The sequence below is a fragment of the Marmota flaviventris genome, chromosome 13, assembly GCF_047511675.1.
Source record: "Marmota flaviventris isolate mMarFla1 chromosome 13, mMarFla1.hap1, whole genome shotgun sequence".
Lineage (NCBI taxonomy): Eukaryota > Metazoa > Chordata > Mammalia > Rodentia > Sciuridae > Marmota > Marmota flaviventris.
In genome coordinates this window covers 84,056,384-84,081,723 of record NC_092510.1, presented here as the reverse complement: position 1 = coordinate 84,081,723, position 25,340 = coordinate 84,056,384, and the positions used below count along the sequence as shown (strand labels likewise).

Genomic DNA, 25,340 nt, shown 5'->3' with positions numbered 1-25,340 from the left:
CCTTTTGCTTTATGGCTCATGATGTTAAGCATTTTTTTGCTCCACCCAGTATCCCCCCTCCCATGTGTGCCTTATCACAGGCTTAAAACAATAGGGTCAATAGATCATGGACTGGAACATCCCAAACTGTGAGCCAAAATAATCCTTTTCTATTTTAAGTTAATTATCTCAAGTATTTTCTTATAGTGGTGGGAAACTGACCCACATGGATGGTAACCTAGAGTCCACCAAACTTCACCTCCTGTTCAAGGAAAGGTTTACCTTTCCTTGAGGATGAAGATGAGGACAGTTATTTGCTAACAAGCTACTGCTGTTGGCTTAAGAACACATTGGGAGATGGGAATTTGAATCATGGCTATTACCACATAATCAGGCAGTATTTTGAGAGTAAACAATGAATTAAACTTGTGAGAGGTCCCTCTTTAAAATGTGGTTCATGATCCTTAACTTTCTCACATTTACTACCTTCATAAGGTTTCTCTCCTATATGAGTTCTCTGATCTCAAATTAGTGATGTGCTGTGGCCAAGAAACTTTCCCACATTTTAGGGTTAGAGTGAGCAGTGAATTAGGTGGGGGCATATAAAATGTTCTGAACAATACATGGAGCCTGACATCATGAGCCATCATTCAATGAATGATGTTTATTAGTGTTGCCATCATTGTTTGTGCAAAGAAGAAATCCAGTGAGAAGCTGAGAGAGACCCATCATGAGAATCTTGTGGGAGCTCTGCAGAAAGAATGGACACATGTAGTTAACAATTTAATTACACTCAGCCTGAGCCACAAGTAATGATCCAGAAACTTCTATGTGTAAAATCTGCCCTGGGCTGTGGGGGGAGGGAAGAAGGGGATTCAGATGAAGTTGCTGCCTTCACCTTCCCCATTCCTGCCCTTACACCTTGACCTTTAGTCCACCAAGATATTTCTAGTTCCTGAACTCTACAGGTTGTTTTATGCTCTTGTTCTGCTGAGGCTTCCCCTTCTCTACCTTATTTTCTGACAAACTCCCAGTCCTTTTCAAAAACTCAGTTTTGGAAATCATGTCCTATCCTAAGCCTTCTGAGCCCTCTACAAACATCCCCACCATGACCACAGAGCCACCCAGCCCCTGAAATTATCCCCCTCTCCGCACTAATCATAACCAAGTCAGGTCACTGATCACACTGTACTGCCACTATCCAACACTGAGCTCCTCCCCTACATTACCAAGCATGGCATTAATAAATGTGTGTGGATTTAAGGTAAGGAATGAATGAACTTAACTTATAAAGATTCAATGGACACAAATGTTTTTCTAACAACAACAATGAAAAGCCGAGTCCAACTCATTCCTGCCTTGAGTCTCTCTCAGACACTCCATTTAGGCTGCTATGACAAAATACAGTAGTATCTCCTGTATCCCACAGAAGACACATTCCAAGACCCCTATGGGAAGCTTATTGATTTTTCTATACTTATGTACCTATGATAAAGCTTAATTTATAAATTCGGTTTCATAAGAAATTAGCAACAACAATTAACAAAATAGAAAAATTTTAACAATATACTATAAGTTACTTAAAACTGATGAACTGATTATTTCTGGAATTTTCATCTGATATTGTTCGTTTTGCAGTTGACCAAGGGTTACTAAAAATTTAAAAAGTGAAACTGGGTACCAGGGGATAAATGTTCCATACAGTGGGTAGCTTATAAACAATAGAAATTTGTTTTTCACAGTTCTGGAGGCTGGGAAGTTTATGATCAAGGTGCCAGCAAATTGGTGTCTGCTGAGGGCCTTCTTTCTGATTCTTCCTGTATCCTCACTAACCTGAAGGAATAGTCTATCTTGGACCTCTCTTAGAAGAGTACTAATCCCATTCACAAGACTTCATGACCTAGTCACCTCCCTACCCTTGTAATGGATGTGGAAAGGCCTTTAAACGTATTTTAGCCCTTACTCAACATTATAGAACTCAGACTGGAAAGAAACCATATGAGTATACTGAGTGTGGGAAAGGCTTCAGTCATAGCATGCACCTTACTGAACATCAGGGAATTCATTCTGGAGAGAAATACTACCAGCATTGGAAAGTTTTTTGGCCACAGCACATCACTAATTTGATATCAGAGAACTCATATAGGAGAGAAACCTTATGAATGTAATAAATGTGGGAAAGTCTTCAGCCATGCCCCAGCCTTTACTCAACATCAGAGAATCCACACCAAAGAGAAACCCTATGAATGTAATGAATGTAGAAAGGCCAGGGCGCACACCTCACTAAACACCAGAGAACTCATCTGGGAGAGAAAGTATGTTTGTAAAGAATTTGGAAAAACCTTCAGCCAAAGTACACACCTTACTGAACTTCTGAAAACTCATTCTGGTGAGAAACCCTAACAATATACAGAATGCCATGAACTATTTTCCTATAGAACATCACTAATTTGATATCAGAGGACTCACAGAAGAGAATTCCTATTGATATAATGAATATGGGAAATCCTTCAACTTAAGCTCTGCCCTTACTTAACATAAACATAAACATACACATGCACATACACAAACACATGCAGAGGAGAAACTCTATCATTGTAGCAATTTTGGTGATGTTTTATGTCATAGTAAATCTTTTTTTAATTGATTTTATTTTTTTTAAATACATGACAGTGGAATGCATTACAATTCTTATTACACATATAGAGCACAATTTTCATATCTTTTTATATAAAGTATGTTCACGCCAATTCATGTCTTTATAAATGTACTTCGTGGTGTTTTTTTTTTTCATTACAATTCTTATCTCTGTTTGTATATAAAGTATGTTGACACCCAATTCGTGTCTTCATACATGTACTTTGGATAATGATGTCATAGTACATCTTTAATTCAAGATAAGAGAACTCATTTCAGAAATAAAAACTTATCAGAGTCATGAGTGTGGGAAATTCTGCAGTCATTATTTATCTGAGCACTCACAGTGCAAAAACCCCTGGGATTGTTATGTGAGAAAATTTTTAGGCAATATAGTCATTTTACTCAATATTATACTGTTTAAACTGAGAAGAAACACTGTTCCTATAACTAATCTAAAAAAAATGTGTCATTGTTGAGAGGAAATGTTAAAATGGACCTAGTCATCCCAAACTGAGGTTTTTTAAAAAGATAGTTAATAATTATTTTCAGAGATAATTTGCTACAAATGTATGTATTTGTTTGTAATAAAAGCCCTTTTTTGCCTTCAATATTTTTGTTAAAGTGGTGCTAATAATTTAAGCGTATTGGTTAATATTAACATGTCTTTTGATCTTATTTAATAGAACAATGATGGGTTACCAGTCAAGTTTTCCCTCCAGAATTTATTATATTAAGAAGTTATTTTACACTGAAATGTGGAGCATCTAACAAATGAATTGCAAAGTATTAGATGATGTATGATATTTGAAGATGGGCTGAAATCCCATCTAGGTTCAAAGATAGGCAAACTACTTGGGGAGTCCATTCTCTTGCCTTTTCCCAGTGGAAGAGTAAAGTGTTTGGGGCACTATCAACATTATAATTAAAAACCATCTTGAAGATAAATATCCTGTAATGACTGAGGTCTTTTTAAATATTGATATAAAGAAATAATATTTTGGAAACAATTATCCAGTCACCTGCCTGATCCTTAAATAATTTCATGTTCTCTTAAGTTCTACACAGAGAAGGTTTTTTAAAATGAAATTATTGAAACATCTGTCTACCCATCTTTTGATAATCGAATTGTTTCCTTTGATTTGTCCTAAATGCAGTGGAATTCTATGTAAAATTTAGGTCAGAGAAACTGAATTCAAGTATATTGTATAATGAAGCAGTAATACTGTTATATTATTTTTAAAATCTTTGAAGAATGCAGGAAGAACCAACTTCTGATTAGGAAATTAATTAACATTAAGACAAATAATATAATTATCTTTTCTTTCACAGAATTACTAAAACAGGATTTTAGTTTTGTTTTTTACAATATTATAATTTATACTGATCCTCTTTGTATATAAACTTTTGTATATAAAGATAAACTTTTTGTATATAAATATAATTATATTCATAGTATTTTTACTACAGGTTAAAAGTAGGTACTAGAAACAACTATTCGTAAGATTAAGTTAAAGAAACTTGTAAACTGATAGAAATATATAAAATATAAGAAGTCATACTATGATGAATGAAACATGTACATTCATCAAAACCAGATTTAGTTTATCCTCATTTGAATCTTCAGAATAGCTTTGAAGTGGAAAAAAAGTAATATATTTTTCTCACCCATTACATGATTCATGGGTGATATTCTATAATGAAAAACAAATTAACAGGAGGAGAGCATAACAAATATATTTAATTAAGATGTTATGTGGCACACGAGATTTTAGAAATGAAGATCCAAGATGCAAGAAAAATTGTGTGCATTCATGCCTAAGTTTGATGAAGAGTAGACACTGCTGCAGAGGTATGATTTGGTAAAAAATAACTAGACCTAATGAAAATAAACTGGGGAAACTTAATAGACCTATCTGTGTGACAATCTTCCCTCTGAGTTTAGGGGAGGACCCTTGTCACATAAGGATGGTCAAGGTAAGAGGTTGAGGGAAGGCAGAAGATTGAGAATAATGTTTCTGCCTCTGTGATTTTTCAGCTTCCTTCAGGTTAAAAACTCATATGACAAGGTGTCATATGTTGAGGTATGGTGTTCAAAGTTCCAATATCTTCATAATTATGTTTGCATATCTAGTGTATTTTTAAGATACACAGAAACGTGATCTTAAATAACTGAATTCCTATGTGTAATAAAAGCTTTTGAAGTATGCGAAATTAGTGCAATGATGAAAATTAAGTTTGTGTGTATATATATGTGTGTGTGTGTGTATAATATGTATATATATACATATATATATTTCCTTTTTAGCAATTCTCATGTTATTTTGCAGCATTAAAGAAACATATAGTTTGAGTAGCAAAATTGACAAAGAGTAGACATAGACAAAGAATGCTTTATTCTACAGAGATACTATGCATTATTTCCTAATATTCATGAATGTTTTTAGTGAATTATGTAGAATGCTACAAAGAAAATCACAACAAATTTTCAGCAAGAAATATTTAAGCTATTCTCTTATTTTTTTCACCACAAGGCAATAAAAGTAGAAATGAACAATTAAAAGCAGCCCTCCAACATCACGTAGGAATTGAAAAATAATGTTCTGAGTATTTTTGAAGTTAAAGACTAAATCCAACAAAGAAAAAAATGCAATGATTAGAAAAAATAAAGCTAGAACAAAAATTGAGTATTCAATTTTAAAAAGATAATAATAATAAGAAGAATATAAACCAAAAGGAATACATTAATAAAGATAAAAACATACAATAATGAATAGATACAAACAGAAATTTAATAAATCAATCAAAAATTTCTAGCAAGTAGGAACAAGGGGATATGTGTGTGTGGGGGGGTAGGCATATGGAAAGGAATATGAATATAGATTGAAAGGAACTTACATTTTCCAAACTGATCATTAGCAAATCAAATTAACAGTTCAGTAAAATTAGCAGGAAGGTTTAGCTTAGGCCTTCTAGAGTTGTTCAAAAGTAAAAAATTACATTAATAAAGAAAAGTACTAGGTACTCTAAAAGCATTTGATAAAATTCTTCATGGAAATTTCTGATATCTTGATCTTGGACTTCCAAGTCTCCACAACTGTGAGAAAACACTCCTGTTTATTATAAATCATCCATTCTCAAGTATTCTGTTATAGCAGCACAAAATGCAGTAAGGCTGGCAAATGACTAGGCTGGTTGGACGGAGACAGGAAAGGATTAAGATGAGGACATTGCAGATAAGGAATTCAGCAAGAGACATTTAGTTGGATCCATGGGATTGTGCACAGATGAAAACCTTTATGTTTTACAAAGAATCCCCTGGGGAATAAAGCAATAACCAGGTGGAGAACATGACTCACCTAGTAAATGTCAGTCAGGCTCTGTGTTTGGCACCCAGTGCTTGTTAATTGGGCTCATAAATTGGAAAACCATGATTACCAGGATGGAGATATTAAATGGGCCCACAGTCTGGTCTCCTCACTAAGACTGATTGAGCTGATGTTTTTGAATGCCCAAAGCCTCAGCAGCATAGGCTAACTCTATGCCTCTATGTGGTAACATCCTATGGAGATCATCCCTCCACACAGCTGGTGGCAAGTTGATTACAATAGGCACTTTCCACCCAGGGAGAGGGGATGATTTTTCTTTACTGGAATTGGTTCCTACCCTGGATATGGGGTCACTTTCACTGTTTGCAGCGACTCTGGCTGCATCACTAATTGAGGACTTACTGAGTACAGAATTTTGTGCATGTGGGAACCTGAAACCCATTTTCAGCCCAAGGTGCTCATTTTGTGGTAAAGGATGTGTGAAATTGGATATATGAACACGACACCCTCTCCTAACATACCATATCACCTAAAAGCTGCCATTCTAATCAAATTTTGAATTAAGACCTTTTGGCCAAGGCCCCAGTTAGCAATGATGCTCTTCAGGGATAAGGTGCCGTTTACCACCCACATCCTGCACACGTCATGGAAATGGGGTTCCCCTCTGATGGGATGGGCTGGTTGAGAAATGAAAGCTAAGAAAAATAGAACAGTGAAATAACCACAAACCACAGAGAGGAGTTTCAAAGCAGGGTCAAGGGAGGCAAGCTGACCAGACAGGTCCAACTTCTAACCAACAAAGGAGCCTGTGTTTGCTTTATTTATATTGGAAAACATCAAGGCCTGGATAGGAAGTTCTTCACCAAACAGGATAAAGGTGGGGGCAGGTAGGCTGCTCGGTTCCTGACGGGTATGCCCATCTCTGATGCTGCTGCGTGGGACCTTTCTAGCAGAGAGGAGGGGAAGGTCACGTGCATTGGGTGGTCTGTCTCTGTGGGAGTGCCCCAGAGTCCCAGTGCCAGACGTATTCCCTGGATGACTGCACATTTCATGCATTTCATGGATGTCTTCCCACAGCTGTTGCCTAAGTTGTGGTGCCTACATTGAAGCTCTGCCCAGTAGATTGTTCTGTTTCTGACAGCTGTCCTACACAGGTCCAGAGCAAGCTTCACCCCATCTCACCCAGAGTCCTTTCATACATACTTAGGTTGTGCTGGATTAAGGGTTCTGTTTCCTGGAACAGGGGTTACACTGAACATGACGCTGTGGTTACCGCCTGGTCTCTGACTCCCTTGTGTCAATAGGTCAACAGTCAACATCTACTGATGAGTAGATGCCATTTATCAGATTAAGGAAGTTTGTTCCACCACTAGTTAGCTGAGAAATTTCATATTAAATGTCCTCAAAGGCTTTTTCTACATCAATTGAAATAATTGATGTATAGAGTTTTGCCTTTATTGCATTAATGTAGTGAATTACATTGATTTTCAAATATTAAGGCAGCCTTGTGTTTCTAGCTTAAGCTCCACTTGGTTGTAATACATTATCTTTTAGTAACTGCTGGGTTTGACTTGTCATTATTAAGAATTTTTGCATCTATATTCATGAGGAATATTGACCTGTGAATTTTATTTTTTGCAACATGATTATAGGTTTTATTAATAGGGTTATTCTGGCTTCATAAAAATATTTAAGGCTTGTTCCTCCTCACTTTTTTTTATTGTGAGACAAAGTTTGTGTATGATCGGTGCAGTCTTTTCCTTGAATGTTTGTTAGAGTTTACTAATGGGGTTTTCTTTGTTGAATGGGTTTTATGGAAAATTTAAATTACTTAATAGATTTAAGACTATTTAGATTTTGTTTATTACTGTGAAAGATTTTAAAATTCTATTTTCAAGGAATTTGCCCATTGCATAGAAGAGGTTGAATTCATTGACATGAAGATGATATAATATTCTCTGTTTTAGTCAGCACTGCTGTGATTAAAGGATCTGACCAGAACAATTTTAGGGAAGAAAAAGTTTATTTGAGGACTCACAGTTTCAGAGGTCTTAGTTCGTAGTCAGCCAGCTGCATTCTTCGGGGTCAAAGTGAGGCTGACTTGGCAAAGGAGTATGAGAGAGGGAAGCAGTTTACATGATGATCAAGAAGTAGAGAGAGACTCCACTGGCCAGATACAAATATATATCCCCAAGCCACGCCTCAATTTCCACCTCCTCCAGCCACACCCCACCACCTCAGTCACCACTCAGTTAATCTCTGTCAGGGAATTCATTCACTGATTGGATTAAGACTCTTCTAACCCAATCATTTCTTCTCTGAACCTTCTTAGTTTGTCTTACACATGAGTTTTTGGGGGACACCATCTCTAAACCATAACATTCTCTTATCTTTCTAATGTCTGCAAGGACCACAAAGATTCACCCCCCGCGGCCCTTTCCTTTATGATGTAGGTTTTCTGTGACTGCTCTCTTTTTTATGTGATCTGCCTAACTAGGAATTTATTCATTTTGTTGACATTGGAAAGAATGAACTTTTGACTTTATTTTTTTCCCCTGTTTATCTTTCACTTCATCGATTGCTGTTTTATCATCACTATATCCTCTCTCTGTTTAATGTCTGATTTTCACATTTGTTATTATGTAAAATAAGAGTTAGTACTTTTTACTTAAACATAAGATGCCTTTCAGAAAAATTACTGTCCAACCATAGCAGTGGACACAGGAGAGAGAATTTGATCATCACTAGAGCTACAACATCTAGTGACTATAAAGGGAACACCCCTAAGTAAACCACTGCCACCTTTTTGTGAGGAAAGTTTATTTCAGTTCTGAAGCAGAGTGTCCTTCAGGTCCTCCAATATTTTCTGAAATATCATTTTTCCTTGCTTTTCATGGTAGGAAGCCCTTGAACTCCATCTTCACATGGTTCAAAAACAACCATGATGGCATCTTTGTTGAATTCTTTTTTTCTCTCAAGCTATATTGGAGCAATTTAAGGAAACATCATCTTTACCATCAGAAGACAAATCAGTATACTGAATTCCTCCTTGATTCTTGAAATATGCTTGTCCTTTTGTTTTTTGGGAACAATACAATCTCCTGTTTTGTTTCTGGTTGTTTGTTTGTTTGTTTTACTTCTACCTGAAGCAGAGGTGCTTGCCTGCTAACTTTGCCTTCAGCACTAAGAGGAGGAAGAAGGGCCAGGCTAGGAGGGTTCAAGGGTTGCTTAGGGCACTTCCTCAACCTTACTCCTCTTCTCCAAGGAAAATGGTCCAGATTGAAAAGATTCACATTGGTAGAAACCACCACTTTGTGGGGTTTGAAAAAAGAACTATCATCCTGGCTTGTGCCACTCTTAACGCTGCAGTGGGCCACCAAAGCAAGAGTTCCCCCTGCACCATGCGCTCCCTGCCAGAAAGGATGTGCCAGAGCCTGCACTTCAACACCGAGGGCTCGAGGGGGCCAAGGAAAGGGTGGGAGATGTGTTGTTGACCCTGCCTCTTCTATTTATTTGGGGCTTACTTTGGTTTTCTTTTCCAAGCTTCATGAGGTGAAATGTTGTCAATGATTTGAGACTTTTTTCATATTTTAAATATTTAAAGTGACAAAATTTCCTCTACATGTAATTTATCCCACAGATTTTGATATGGTATCTTCATTGTCATTTAAGTAAGTTGAATTTTTTCTTCTAATTTTCTAATTTCTCTTTACCCAGGCTCTAGATGGTCCATTTCCAGCTCCAGGCAGAGTGAGGATGAGGTTTGTGTCCACTCCTGGTGGGCTTCGTCTCAGCTCCTGGGGCCCTCACTTTTCTATAACCCTGCATTATGTGCTTAGCTCCTGAGGAAATGCTCTTTGCAAGAGAGAGAGATGGAGGAGCAAGGGCATGTGTAGGTGTGCCACATACACCCCCCACCACACACACACACACACACTCCACTTTTCAAAAGCCAAGCCCAGGTTTGTCCCCTTGCAGTGACACCCTGCTCTCTTCTGGTAGAGAACAGTGTGTCCCTTTCTCTTTCTTTGCTTGGGTCGGGTGTCCCTTTCGCTTTCTTTCATGGTGTCTGTTCAGCTCCTGCACAGGTGTCTTGGCTGGTCTCTCTGGCCTGCTGCCAGAGCTTAGTAAGGCGTGAGTGAGGCAAAAAGGAGGAAAAGAGGAAGCAGGTGGCTGCCTTGCATGAAAGTCCGACAAAGAGCCTCAGCTCCCATCTCCCCAAAGCCAGCAGTGACCTCACTTTCAAGGGCTCCGTCTCTGCCTAGCAGCCCCCAGCCTTCTATCTCTGCTTTCCAGGGCCCTGCCTTTGGGGAAACTGTTGATTTGCCCTGGGAATAGAGAAGTTTTTGCCAGAAAGGTCTCTGCTAACCCGGTGGGTGGATGAGGGAATCACCATTTAGACTCTAAGGAGTTTCCATTACATGAAAGGAAATTAAGAAATTAATTCAATTGCCAACTCCAAAATCTAGGAGAGAATCAATATAAAACAAAAGAAGGAAATTCAAAACAGCAGATGTGGATGATATGTAAAATATAAATCAAAACCCTAATTTGGGCAGGGGTAAGCAGTTACTTAGATAGAGCTTAGACCTCTCAGAAAGGAAAAGGAAGTCAGCTCAAGAGCGCTGCCAGGCCGAGGTTCGCAAGTCGCAGCAGGAGGAACTGGACAAACTTCGACAGCTCTTGAAAAAGGCCCGAGTGTCCACAGACCAAGCAGCTGCAGAGCAGGTAGTGGGAAGCAGAAGCACTGGGAAAGAAAAGGAAGGTGTGAGGACACGAAGAAAAGCTCTTAGTTTCTTCCCTATTCTCTAGGATGACACTTTTTAAAAAACATTTATTTTTTTAGTTGGACACAATAGTTTTATTTTGTTTATTTTTATGTGATGCTGAAGAGTGAACCCAAGGCTTTGAACATGCTAAGCATGCGCTCTACCGCTGAGCCACAATTCCAGCCCATCTCTAGGATGACACTTCTCACAATTGATATTCTCACTTTGAAGAAAGGTGGAAAAAGATAATCCAAATATATGCAAGAAAGCCAGGTTCAAATGGAGAATGTTCTTTCCTTTTTATTTTTATTTTTTGTACCAGGGATTGAATCCATGGGTGCTTAACCATTGAGCCACATCCCCAACCCTTTTGATTTTTTCAATTTGAGACAGGGTCTCTCTAAATTACTTAGGGCCTAAATTTGCTGAGTCTGGCTTTGAACTTGCATCCTTGAGATTACAGGTGTTCAGCACTGCACCTGGCCTTGTTTCCAGACTATGGTCACTCGTACTTGGCTTAGAATAAGCTATTTTCTTATTTCCCTTCAAACAGAATTATTTTCTCTGTACACTTCTATCCAGAAGCTCCTGAACTGAACTGATATCCGATCCACTCAATCCACTTCAAAGAACCCATGCCAGGCCAGTCACGGTGGCACAAGCCTGTGATCCCAGCAACTCCAACTCTCAAGTCAGGAGGATCATAAGTTTGAGGCCAGTCTGGGTAACTTGGTGAGAACCTCTCAAAAAAAAAAAAAAAAAGTTAGGGATGTAGCTCAATGGTAGAGCAAGGAAAAAAATCCCAGGATTTACCAAAGTTTGCAGATACCCCCAAGAGGAGACAAAAGTGTCTCCTCAGTCACTTCCAATCATCTCAGCAGCAAATACCCTCCAATCATTGGCTCTCACCATAACACCCACAGACTCACAATCCCCAAACCTCTCAAGTCCCCAGTTTCTGGACTAAGGATGTGGTTCAGTGGCAAAGTGTTTGCCCAGCAGGTGTGAGGCCCTGGGACGGATCCCTAGCACCATAAAAACAAAATTCCTGATTTCTGACAAGGATGCCCCACACCACACACATCCCCATCACCTTGTTCACAGGCTGTGCATCACCCTGACCCTGTTTCTGGGACGCCATCACCTCTCCTGCCCCAGCACCGTCTCAGCCTAACCAGGCTCCAAATGCAAGTGGCACTGTGACCACCCAAGGGACACTTTGGATACCTCCTACTGGATGCCACATCAACTGTGCATGCCTCCTTAGCAGCCTGCTGACTGGCGGGGCTGCAGTTTGACCTCTGCCCACCAGGTCCCTGGCTTGTCCTTGTCACAGGGCTCTCAGGGCACAGCCACCTTGGGGATGGGATCTGCCGTTCTGATGGCACCAACTCTCTTTACAGCACCTCCACTTCCAGGCCAGACTGTGCTTCTCCCCAACCAAACTGCAAGATGGGGACAATGATTGGAGGAGAGAAAAGACTAGGTCCCCCGCCCCCGGGAATAGTCTGGTTTCGACCACGTACGGAGTGCTGTATTAACAAATATGCCCTAATTATTTTCAGTATGCAATTTTCTGAGATATATAGGTATTTTCCTCTTTTGAGAAAAGTTAGTAAAATGTTCAATAAGAGAATGATTAAAAAGAGTTGTAAAAATATAACCAATGGCTATTCAGTGCCCTGCAGTGATTTCTTCTGTCTCTAGTGTAAGGTAGGCTACCTGTGTGTCTCCAATGTCACCATGGGAGTGAATCTTGTTTTATTCCCACACTGCTTTTGGCTAGTTCTTGAGGGGAAGGTGGAAGGATTTTTTTAATTGTTATTTTAAAAGATACCACCACCACCAAAACAAAACCTTTGGTGTGAATCAGCTAAAGCAGGATTTTTGACCTGCCACATAGTGTCTTACCATCCCTTTATTCATTATTTGCCATGTGTCCATTTAGGGCCTGCTTTTGCCAGGCACTGTTCTGGACATTAAGGACACAGCAAGAAACCAGCATGAAAAAATGCCTGTACTGAGAGAGACAGAGGAAAATCAAGTAACTAAAAATATAATAGAATGGCAGGGACTATGTGCTATAAAGAAAGATAAAGCAGAACTGGAGAGTGACTTTGGGGTCAACCAGTCTTACAAAAATATAGAAGAAAAGTGTTTTTAGGTGGAGGGAATAGAAATTGCTAAGGTAATGATGTGAAATGAACTTTAGATGTTCATTTAAGTGGAACAGAAAAGGGGCCAGTAAAAGAGAGAGCCAGCCACTACACTGAGATCCCCTCTCACTCCAGTTAGAATGGCACTTATCAAGAATACAAGTAACAATAAACGTTGGCAAAGATGTGGGGGAAAAGGTAGACTCATCCGTTGCTGGTGGGACTGAAAATTGGTGCAACCACTCTGGAAAGCAGTATGGAGATTCCTCAGAAAAATTGAAATGGAACCACCATTTGACCCAGCTATCCCATTCCTCGTCATATGCCCAAATGACTTAAAATCAGCCTACTATAGTGATACAGCCACATCAATCTTTATAGCAGCTCAATTCACAATAACTAAGCTATGGAACCAACCTAGGTGCCCTCCAACAGATGAATAGGTAAAGAAAATGTGATATATATACACAGTGGAATAATACTCAGCCATAAAGAAGAATGTAATTATAGCATTTGCCAGTAAATAGATGGAGCTGGAGACTATTATGCTAAGTAAAATAAACCAATCCCCCTAAAACCAAAGACCGAATGTTCTATCTGATATGTGGATGCTAACACACAAGGGGTAGGGGATGGAAGTTCACTGGATTAGACAAAGGGGAATGAAAGGAAGAGAGGAGGTATGAGAATAGGAAAGACAATAGAATGAATCAGACATAACTTTCTTATGTTCATATATGAATACACGGCCAGTATAATGCCACATGGTGTACAACCACAAGAATGGGAAGTTATTCTCCATGTATATGTGACATGTCAAAATACATTCTACTGTCATGTATAACTAAAAAGAACCAAAAAAGTTAAAAAATAAAATGAAAGAAACAAGAGAAAGGGAGAGGGAGAGGGAGAGGGGGAGAGAGCGCGTGGCTAGGACTGAGGTTGCACTTGGGAAAGTGAGTATGGTTAAGCGACTGGGCTGGTTCCTAGGAGTGATGGGAAGACACTGGAGAGTTTGAGCAATGGAGTCAAGTGATATCACTCATTTCCATTTGTAGAAGCTTGCCCTGGAAGTTGTAGAGAAAATAGGTCTCACCTGGGAATGAAAATCAATGAAATGGATTCAAGTCAATAGCCGTTGGTACATTTCTGAATTTTTTTCAAAGTGAAAGCATTTTCTATTTTTTAAAAGGACCATAACGTGTGCCATTTCGGTACTCGGCCGAGACTCTCCAGCTAGTTGCAAATTATATTGAACCACGCTATTTTTCTGACCACAGAATCCTCACAATGCGCAGAGTAGAAAGGCATTCATCCTGCAGAGCAAGTGGCCACAGAGTGGTTGTCGGATGCAGCGCAGTCCTCTTGCTGGCCACTAGGTGGAGACCCTGCTCCTTGCCCACTTTGCAGCCTCAGTTTGGTCATCCAAACAATGAGCCTTCCTCTGCCAACTTGCTGATCCACACATGGACAGTTACAGAGATCTTGGGAAGACAGCTGCATCTGTCACCTGTAGGAACAGGTCTACCCTGTAATCACCAAGATACTAAATCAAATTAATCTTTTTCAGTACTGATTTTTTTTTTAATGTTTCAGCAGCTTTGGCTCACCCCTCTTCCTTCAAATTTTGATGAATTACCCACATGCAATTAAGCTGAAGGTGACAGTCATTTAACACAAAATGTCCTCTAAATTGGTATTTCTCTTTGTCCGAAACTTTTAAAATAAGTGCATATTAATTATACAAAACTGTATATACAAAACCTGTCTATGCAAAACTTCTTATTTAGTTGTTGTATAATGCTAAGTTTGTAAGTAGTGTATTTGAAGAAAGGTAGGTTTTATAAAGTGTGTTTTTCAAATCCATTTCATATAGTCTATTCAAAAACTGTTTCAGTTGATTTTGCATCTAAATAAAACTGCAGTGTTAACGTCAAAACTGATAGTTACTATGGAAAAATTAACTATCATAAAAACAGAAAATTAACTATCAAATTCATAATGCAATACAAATCCTGCATTGATGTGTATTAAGGGAATTAAGAAGGGAAAAGGAGAGGCTGAAGTTGCAGCTCGGTGGTAAAACACTGTGTGAGAATTTTTTTCTGATTAAAACCTTTATAGGGTCATGTACAAAAGATCTAGATAAGTGATGTAAGAAATTTAAATAATTGGAGAAGAGATTTATGTGTGGCTAAATTTGTTAGAAATATATAAAACAATCAATTGAAAAGATTTGAGACTTTTCCCTAAGAAAAAATATTGGTGTGCTAATATAAAACAAAAATATACCCATGCATTGAGATGATAAAAACTTCTTAAAACATTAATCTACTGTCATTCCAATAGAATAATTACTTATGTCCAATAAGTTTTATTATTTAAAAAGGACTGATTTTTAAAAATTAAGAGTCATACATTTTTTATTAGATGGAAAATACTTTCAAGTATCACCTTAAGTTCCAATTTTGAAGCTTCTTTTTGAAAACTAAATTTGGTTGGTTTAAAAACAATAATTATGATGATTATTACTAATTCTTATATGTCAATTATCTGTTTCCTAAATATATAATTTTCTATTATTACATAAATGTATTATAGAACTTATATGGTACTTTCTACACTGGAAAGTAAACAGCTATATTTTTTAAAAAGACAATTAAGAGATACTAACTTATTTAAAGGGTAACATAAGATATAAAAATATTTTAAGACTTTCTCTCAAGAAGTGATTAAAAATTCTCTTAATTTGTTCATTTCATATTCTAGATATAACACTAAAATGGATCAACTAGTTTATGCTAACTCAAAAAATTGCATACCAAAGTTTATAGACTGAAATTCAAATGATTAACTGAAATTAATTTCAAGATTAAAACACTAACCTAACTTTAGCCCAAGACCCATTATTACAGGAATTAAGAGACATACATAAAAATCCCATAGAATTCTACTGTCCAGTTAACCGCTATTGGCATCTAATATATGGCCTTCTAGACTGATTTCTATACACATACATATACATATTTTATATAAAAATGAAATCATGTTTACTGGGAGGCTTAACCCTCCAACATTGACTGTGGGGAGCTTAGGGGTTTGGAGGAACCACTCCAGGGATGGATTTATTTACTACCTTGAATAAAAAGTGTCTACTTTATTGCACAGAATAGTGTTTATTGCACAACAATAGCTTTTATAGCATGGATGTGCTAATTTACATATAACAGAAAGGCCAGGGGTAATACATTCATATCATTTGATGGAAGTCAGGACACCAAGAGTCCAGAAACTGCCACATAACCCAACAGGGATATAACTTCTTGTCAAAGGAACAAGGAAATTACGTTTGTTAGTGTTCTGACAGCACTTCGCCCTAAAATATAATATTCCATGTTAGGACTTCCCTGTTGCACGATGAACAAGATAAACATTCCTCCATGTGGGCTTAAGGTTAGGCCCTACAGCACATGTTGATATTTTCTAAATTTGTAAAATCATTATACATTGTACATTATTGTTTGAGGTGATCTTACTACCTTAAATAAAGTTATTATTCATAACTATATCGATATGCATAAAGATTATTTTGACATAAGTCCCCGGAGATGTCATTTCTGGGTCGATGCCATATCAAATTCTAAATAATTCATTAGCTCACTGTCCTCAACAATACTACTGACTTACTTTTACCCTTCAATATTTAAGGTACTGGTTCCCCAAGCTTAGATCAACATTAGATTTAATGATAATAACAATTTTTCCTAGATTGGTGAATAAAAGGCTATTCATTCTTCGATTTCATTTATTATTATTAATAATAGATGAAATGTTTTTCCTATGCTCATTAAACATAGGTATTTTTAATTCTAAAAAGGTGTCTCTTTATACCCTCCATGTCCTTGGTAGAGGCCACCTCTCCTAAGTTAAAACTCTGCCTCTCTCCTCATTCCAAGTTAAGATAATCATACAAGTTCATTTAAAGTTAGTATCAAAATATAAATTTTTATATGCAACTTATTATATTTTCCATTACATGATTCCTTTAACATCAAAATCAAATCATACATTTGATAAAAATTAAGCTTTTATTTCCTATAATTATTTTCCAACCCAATAATATTGCCTTGTCATGCCTAATGAATAATTCTTGCCGAGTTTCCTGGCCAACTAACGATAATAAATCTCTTCTTATTATTAAAATACTTTTACTATACTAGACTATTATATGCAGCTTGAGGCTAATGATACTCTAACTTATATCAAGTTTTTCTTCAATTTTAATAAATAAAAAGGGGGAAAAACAGGACCATACATGCCCATGATAAATCTCACAAAAATATTTTAAACAATTTCTTTATATTTTGATACTAAGATCTTACTGCTGGTGTACATCTGGTATACTACATTAAATCAGATTGCAAAAGATAGAATCTAAACCTGTCATCATGGAAACCGCTGAAAAACCTGACACAGGAAGGTAAAATCCAACCACAATGTTACAGCCATGCAGGCTTCATGAGCTGTCAGGTGAGGAAATCTATGGAAAGACTTCTCTGGACTCAGTACCCCAGGCCCCCTTTAATGCACCTTACAATGTGGACTGGAGAATCCAACCCAATATTTATTAATGATACTCATATGACGGATGATCTTACAGGTACTCACATTACACCTCCATGTGACTGGATTTCATCGTTCTAGCTACAGTAGGAACCTAACTGTATGTTGGTCTCATCATGATCATACTGGCTATTTAAAGGTTCCTTTTGAGGAAAGGTCAACTTGGGAAGGACCTAGACCAGCCAATCATACTGGTCCTTACAATTTAAGACTCTATGTATATATCCGGACAGATGTTAAAAGAGAATGATTATTGAAATACAACTTTCCCATACAAGCCAGTTATTGCCACAGAATATCCACCAATATTTTACTGTCCTCATCAATCTACAATAAAATTTGGCATGTTTCCTAAATGAATGACCTATACAAAGGCTTTGCCAGTGCAACATAAAATCCTGAGAGGTGATAGATATGTTTTAGATTGACCATCAAAAAATTGATAAAAGACAGTCACATCAAGATGCCACTTCCTATAGAAAGTCCAAAGCCAGGAGGACTTGGTGTGAAAGCACTGCCACTGAATGCTTCACTTCTACTTCTTAAAAGAAACTTGCAATCAACCACATTGAATTTGGATTCTTAACTTAGCAAAAGATCTAAGAAACTAAAAGTATGATTGAGTTATCTAAAACTATTTTCACAATACAAAAATAAAATTAGATATGCTATCATTTTGACTCTAAAAATCCATATGGTGTAAATGACTCCTTATTGTTTGGGGATTATTTACAGCCATATGATAAAGTTCAAATTTAGCCTGGCAACCTGATCGATGCCACTTTAAAAAGGCCAATAACTCACATTTGCATTTATAAATGTCATTTCTTATTTAATGATAATTTGGGTTCTACATAATTATTGTATTCTTTCAAGCTTATGTCTGTCTCCATATTGACTATATTTGTGGACATAAGCCATTCTCTCATCTTGCTATGACTCCTGAAAGTTTCATTGATAATATCTTAACCTTCAGCAAAGGCAATAACCAAAAAGATATTTGGTGCTTAATTGCAGCCTCAGATTTTCTACATTATACAGATAGTCCTATGCCTGACTTTGTAGGCAGGAATTGCAAAGAGGGTTCTTGCAATGGCTTTTGTGCCTGTGTTCAATCTTCTTATGCTTTATACTGGATATGTAAGAGTTAAGAAAAGGGGCAGGTGTTGGGAGTTTCGCTAAGAACTCCCCAGGCCTTTCAGACATGGTGGTGGGCAAATTGCCAGTGGGCAGATAGTTGTTTTGAAAATTTTCTTATTGGTCCTCCCGTCTTCCGTGCTCATCGGCAGTTCGTGCCCACCGTGAATCTTATGCAGGGTGGACGTGCATGCACCATAGGTGATGACCTGACCTTTACTGTGATTGGCCCTGGGAGCTTCCTGGTTTAAGATAACTGACTCTCACTTTCTATATAAGCTAGCACCAGCTTGCAATAAAGCGCTTCATCTTTGTCACTGCTATCTGTGTGTGTGCATTTTAATCTCCGACGATGAACCATGGCCTTTCATTGGTGCCGAAACCAGGGAGGGGAAATTCCTCATTCTGAGGACCCCCTCCCTCAAGGTTTGCCGTCCTCGTTCACCTTTTTGAGCGCTGCTACATTCCACCCAACACCGGCTCTCCAATAGGTAACTCCTTCTGATCAACAACCGGTGAGTCCCCCTCACCCTCTTTGGGAATCCATCTCCAAATGGTTATATGCAAAGGCTTTGGCTGTGAATGTCCATCAAGGCCCTTGACGCCTAGTTTGGAGGAGAGAACGCACCCCACCACAACTTTCACAGTTACGGTGGACTCTCTGGATGCCCATTTCATGGTTGATGAGCTATAAGGGACAGAAGAATAGGCACTCTCTGGCTCTCTTTATCTAAATTTTCCTTCTCCTCTCCTGGGAAAAGCCCTGATGTCAGGCGGCCTGTGACTCCTGGCCTTAAGGTCTCGCTGGTTGGACTCATTTGCCCTCCCAGCCCCAACTCTCTCGAGTCTCTTTGGTTGACTTCTCCTTTCAGGGACGCCTGAAGGAAACTCAACCAAAATCTGTTCCAGTCCAGGCCATTCACCTCTTTTCTTCCTGTCAAGAGTCATCATGGGAGCCTCTTCTTCCCTCCCCGCTGATTCCCCTCTCAAATGCCTCCTGGCTAATCTTAACCGGTTGTCCCTCATTCCTGACATTAAACCCAAACTCCTCATCAAATTCAGTACACAAAATTGGCCATATTACCAATTAGATAACCAAAACCGATGGCCCCCAGAGGGGTCTCTAGATCCTCAAATTCTTCATGACCTTTTTAACTTCTACGAGCGTTCAAAAAAGTGGAAGGAGAGCCCCCTATGTGGAGGCCTTTTCCCTCCTTCTCTCCCACCCTGAACTATGCTTCTCCAATAGACCTCACCCTCATCCTTCTGCCCCAGACTCTCTGCTGTCACTCCCACCTCAGCAACCTGATTTCTCCCCTCCAATTACTAGATCAAAACCCAAACCTCCGCCGGTTCTCAGACCATTGCCCCCTTGCTGAGGTAGCAGGTACTGAGGTACCCCTCCACCCACTAACTCCTCTCTATTCCTGTCAGTGCCCACACTGGGTCCCACCAGGTCCTCTTACCAGCTAACCCAAAGCTCAAACCAGCTGAGGACTGCCCTCAGACCCCTATTCAAGATCTGGTGAAAATAGCCTTTAAAGTTGCTTTGTCATCACTGAAAACAGGTTACTAAGAATTTAAGGTCCCTTACAGGCTTTTGGGGATACTCACTCCCATCTTCCCCTCTGCTCTACCTGTTCTACTGCTCAAGTTTTTGTTGCTAAGAAATTCCCAAACCCCTTTACCATTATTCTTTTACATCTCTCCTTCCTCATTCTCAGATCCACTAGAGCTGCTCTCAGCCCCACCTTCCCCTCTTCCCCCTCCCTACCAGGCCCACAGAAAAGTCTTAACTGACCTTCTCCAGAAGTCTTCACCATGGCTGATTTTAGGACTTTCAGCAAAAGAATCCCTATAAAAGAGTTCAGTGTTGATAAATTTCCTCTTTTCATGTTGCCCTGTCTACTTGGCCACTGGCTGGGAAAAATCAGCACTCCAAAAGCTAGACACCCCCTTACTAGTTTTTCACAAAATATGTAAATAAGGCCTCTGGCCTTGAGCTGGGCTTTACAGTGATGGCTACATTTCTAAGATAAAGGAGTTACCAACTGGGCTCCATGGTAACAGCTGGCAGGGTGGAGGGAAAAAAAGGGAAAAAAAAAAAAAAACCTCTCCCCTTCTCAGATGTCCTTGAAGGGTTAACTTGCCCAGAACAGTGGAAGAAAAAGCTGCTTTTATGTGACCTTCTGCAGACTATGAACTTCTGAGTCCCTCCCCCTACATGATGTATAGAGAATCAGATATGACTACTAGCTTGAAAACGTGATTATTACTGTCCTTGATGGAGTCTGCCTGCAAACGGGATATTCTGTCAAGGTCTAGATAAGGTGACGACGAATCATGCTTGCACACAAGATGTTTTGTTGTCTTTGAGAGGACTTGCTCGCAAACAGGATGTTCTGCCAAGTGGGCTAGGAGGGCGCTGAGAAAATTTTTATCTGTTCTTAACAAAGAGCAGAGCTCAACATGCTCCAGGCCAAAAATAGATTAAGCCATTAGAAGTGGGTCACTTCTGATTAGAAAGCAAAACTTCTGTATGCTGTTCTATAACTGAACCTGTTATCAATAAGATTAATATAAATTCTATATACTGGGTACAATTTAAATGTAATATATTATATTATCTAGTATTCATGTGACATCAAGCAACAACATATATAAACTTTATAAAACGATATTTAAAAACAAAGATCTGTTCAATAGTAAAACACTTTACCTAAGATTTATAAAGAGCCCTACCTTACCTGAGATAAGGCTGTGCCTCCCATCTTACTACATGTCAGAATGACTCCAAAGTAGGCCAGATTTCAGGTAAAGCCCAGTACTCTTAATTTAAGGTGAAACTGAATTTGCTGGATGTTTATGATAAAGATTTAAAATTAAATTAAAATGGCCAAGAAAACCAATATTTGGCTCTGACCCTCTGAATCAATCTGAATCCAGAGAACAGGGAACTTCTCTAAAGAGCTTTGCAACTCTGGGCCACATAACCTCCTGATCAGGGAGATTAATGAGACCATTGAAGAATGAAAAGCCAATCACTACACTTGCTGTGAATAGGAGGGTCATTGAAGACAGGAGACATCCCTGATGCTTCCAAGGGAAGACACATGGTCATGCAAGACCTGGACCCATCCTAGCACAAATGGCACTAGCAGAACTAAGAAGCTGCTCTCAAGTTCCCCCACAAGCAACCCCTATGGGAACTCGGCTGACTCTTAACAATAGATAGAAACATAGTCAATTTTGACCAGCTTGATCTTAAACACTTAACAAAAACTGTTAAGCCAAAACACAGTCATTCCCAGGAGTAATAAAAGAAAAGAACAGCTAGAAAAGAGGAGACAGCAACTAGCAAACAGTCTCCATGGGGAATGTTCAGTCAAGTATAGCCTTGGCTCCCCCCCCCACACTGGACCCCTATTAGTCCTCTCTATGTTTCTCCTAATAGGACCATGTATATTAAATTGCCTACAGAAGTTCCTGCAAGATCAGATACACAAATTCACCAACAAGCTGGTCACTCAACTACTTCTTTAAGACTACCAGCCCTGATGCCCAAGATGGACACCTACGACTCAACTCCTCTGGCTCCAGAGAATCTGTGCCCATCTAAAACCCTCTCTAACCCTTTTTTCCCAGTTTTCACAACCCCTCTTTCACTTCCTAGGAATGAGAACTACTCTCCAGCAGGTCCACTCTGCTTTTTTACATATCCCCACAAGGAAGTATCAAACCTAAACTCCCCACACCTCAGATGAGGAGCCACCAGCCAGGCAAAGTCTGGTAGATCAACTTCATTCATATGCCGCTACCTACTTACTTTGGTTGATACTTTTTCAGGTTGGATAGAAGCCTCCTCTACATCCAGGGAAACTGCTGACACTGTTGCCTCCATCCTCATTGAGCAGATCATTCCCAGGTTCAAACTTCCCGCCTCCATCCAGTCAGACAACAGTCCTGCCTTCACTTCTCAGGTTGTTCAACTAGTCTCCAAAGGCCTCAACGTCACTTGAAGGCTCCACATCTCCTACCAACCCCAGTCCTTGGGCTCAAACCATGCATCCGGGAAACTGATTCTGGCAACATCGGACCAGAGGACTCGCAAGAATCCACACCTACATACTCTTGCTCTCCCCACCCATCTGACCCTTTAAAAATTCATCTCTCTCGTGGTTTTGCCCATACACCCATAATTGAGAACATATCCAAAAATATACCTTAACTTTCTGATCCTCATCCTCATCCTCACCCCAAGGGTAACGCCTTCGCCATCGTATGTCTGGAGATTCAAGGTGAGAGAAACATACACACAAAAAATCACCCGGACCACTCGCTTGGCTACCACTTCTGACTATCCCCTAACAGGGTGCTCCTCAGCCATCTATATTGTACTCTCTTCTTCTTCCTCTGAGCTCATTAAGCAAGCCAGCCGCCCTTACTTATGCTTTTTGTATGACCAAAATAAGGATTACTGCAAACAGTGGCCGGAAACCTTCGGAAGCTGCCCCTATTGGTCATTTAGAATTCATGATGCATATTCAGGATAATTAAATGTAAGAAGATTCAAATTTGAGTCTGCCTCCCACCAATGCAAGCTGACCATCCCAGACCCTGGGAACCCATGCTGGGCAGCAGGAGTAAAAGCTTCCTTTTATTGCGGTGGGTATGCTTCTACTCCCTGTGGTTCCTTATCCATTACCCAGGAATATGTTTCCATAGAGTCCCCAGTCTCTCTTGTCTCAACCAACATAAAACACTCAGAACAACAGCTGCTCGCATCCCTAGAAATCCAACGCACTTCTGACTCTCAGGCTTCACGGATCTATACCTGGTTACAGATCATCACTGACACATTGTCCTACCTAAACCAAACTTTCCCCACTGCAAGTCCAGCAAATTGCTTTCTGTACACTTCCCTAGCACAGCCCTTACTTGCTGCAGTTCCAATAAAAGTTTCCAGCGTGGATGTTTCCAGCTTGCCCAACTCATCTTACATAAAAGGATCCTATCAAACCCCTGCAGAATGTTCCTTTATAGGAACCGAGGAAAATAACCACACCATAATTCCTTGGGTTTGCCTTCTGGGATCTGCGACTCCCAATTCCCTTCTGGCTGGTTTTTGCCACCATAACCTAACCATCAACCACACCACTTATTCCCCACCGGGTCTCTTCTTCTGATGCAATGGCACTCTCACAGCCATTATACTCTCCAACATGTCTAGCCCATTTTTATTAGTCACCATAGTTCCACAACTCATTCTCTATAGCAGCTCTGAAATAAAATCCATCCTTAACCCTCTAAAACATGGAAAACAGGCTGCATTCCTTCTGTTAGTGGTAGGCATTTCATTAACGGCCTCAGCGGCAAGCACAGGGTTGTCCGGAGGAGCCTTAGGTCATTCCCTATGGGCTGTCAAGGACATTAATTCAAAACTTGAAGGAGCACTTACTTCCACAGCAGAATTTCTAACATCCTTACAAAAACCGGTCACCTCATTGGCACAAGTCACCCTTCAGAATCGAAGGGCCCTAGATTTACTCACTGCCAAAAAGGGCGGAACCTGTCTTTTCCTTAGGGAAGAGTGCTGTTATTATATCAATGAATCGGATCTTGTAGAAGACAATGTTGTTAAGCTCATTGACCTGGCAGCCACCTTAAGGACCCCAACAAGTCAAAACCTTTTCTCTTCCTTAATGTCCACTCCCCTTCTGGCATAGGTATGGCCTATCCTTGGACCACTATGTGTAATCTTTTTAATGTGTCTATTTTTACCATGTATTATAAAGTTTATTCAAACTCAAGTAGGTAAAATCTCTAACCAAACTTTTAACCAGTTTCTATTTAGAAATTATCAGCTCCTGGCCACAGATGAATCAACCATCTTCTCCAGGGAACACCCCCCACAATGCTGAGGGACTCATCAGGGATTCCTGGGATACCTTCGTGAGAGCGATATCTGATGATGCCTGGCTTGTACCCACCGTAGAGACTTATACCGACTGGACTGAAGTGATAATGGACCTTTGGCTACAGGGAACATTTTGTGATGTCATATCTGACCTTATACAAATCTTTGCAGCTCTCTTGTGGGGACTCCTAACTTCCCTCCTTCAGACCCCTTCCCCAGCGACGCCCCCACTCAGCAGGAAGTAGCTAGAATGAATCTATGTCCCTTTCTATATAATAACAAAAAAGGGGGAATGTTGGGAGTTTCCCTAAGAACTCCCCAGGCATTTGAGACATGACGGCGGGCAAATTGCCAATGGGTGGCTAAGAACTCTCCGGGTCTTTCAGATAAGGAGCCCCTAATGTAACATGGCAGTGGGCAAATTGCTAGGGGGTGGATAACAAATTGTTTTGAAAATTTTCTAATTGGTCCTCCCGTCTTCCATGCTCATGGACAGTTCGTGCCCCCCATGAATCTTATGCAGGGTGGACATGCATGCACCATAGGTGATGATCTGACCTTTACTATGATTGGCCCTGGGAGCTTCCTGGTTTAAGATAACTGACTTTCACTTTCTATATAAGCTAGAACCAGCTTGCAATAAAGCGCTTCATCTTTGTCACTGCTATCTGTGTGTGTGCATTTTAATCTCTAATGAAGAACCTTGGCTTTTCAGCAGGAATGATCCAGAGCTTTTAAAAACCTAGATGGCAGCACAGGATCTAATCCACCATGTTTTTCTCACTTGGAATGC

General features: G+C 39.5%; 1 protein-coding gene across 1 annotated transcript in view; it reads left to right on the top strand.

Annotated features, from left to right (window-relative positions):
- Zfp37 (ZFP37 zinc finger protein) overlaps window positions 1-25,115 on the top strand; it is a 46,448-nt gene extending 21,333 nt beyond the window's left edge. Inside the window, exon 4 of the mRNA XM_071600848.1 lies at window positions 24,474-25,115. Within this exon, the coding sequence (XP_071456949.1) occupies window positions 24,474-24,484 (11 nt within the window). The 3' untranslated portion in view covers window positions 24,485-25,115. The remainder of the gene's footprint in view (window positions 1-24,473) is intronic.
- The last annotated feature ends 225 nt before the right edge of the window (window positions 25,116-25,340 follow it).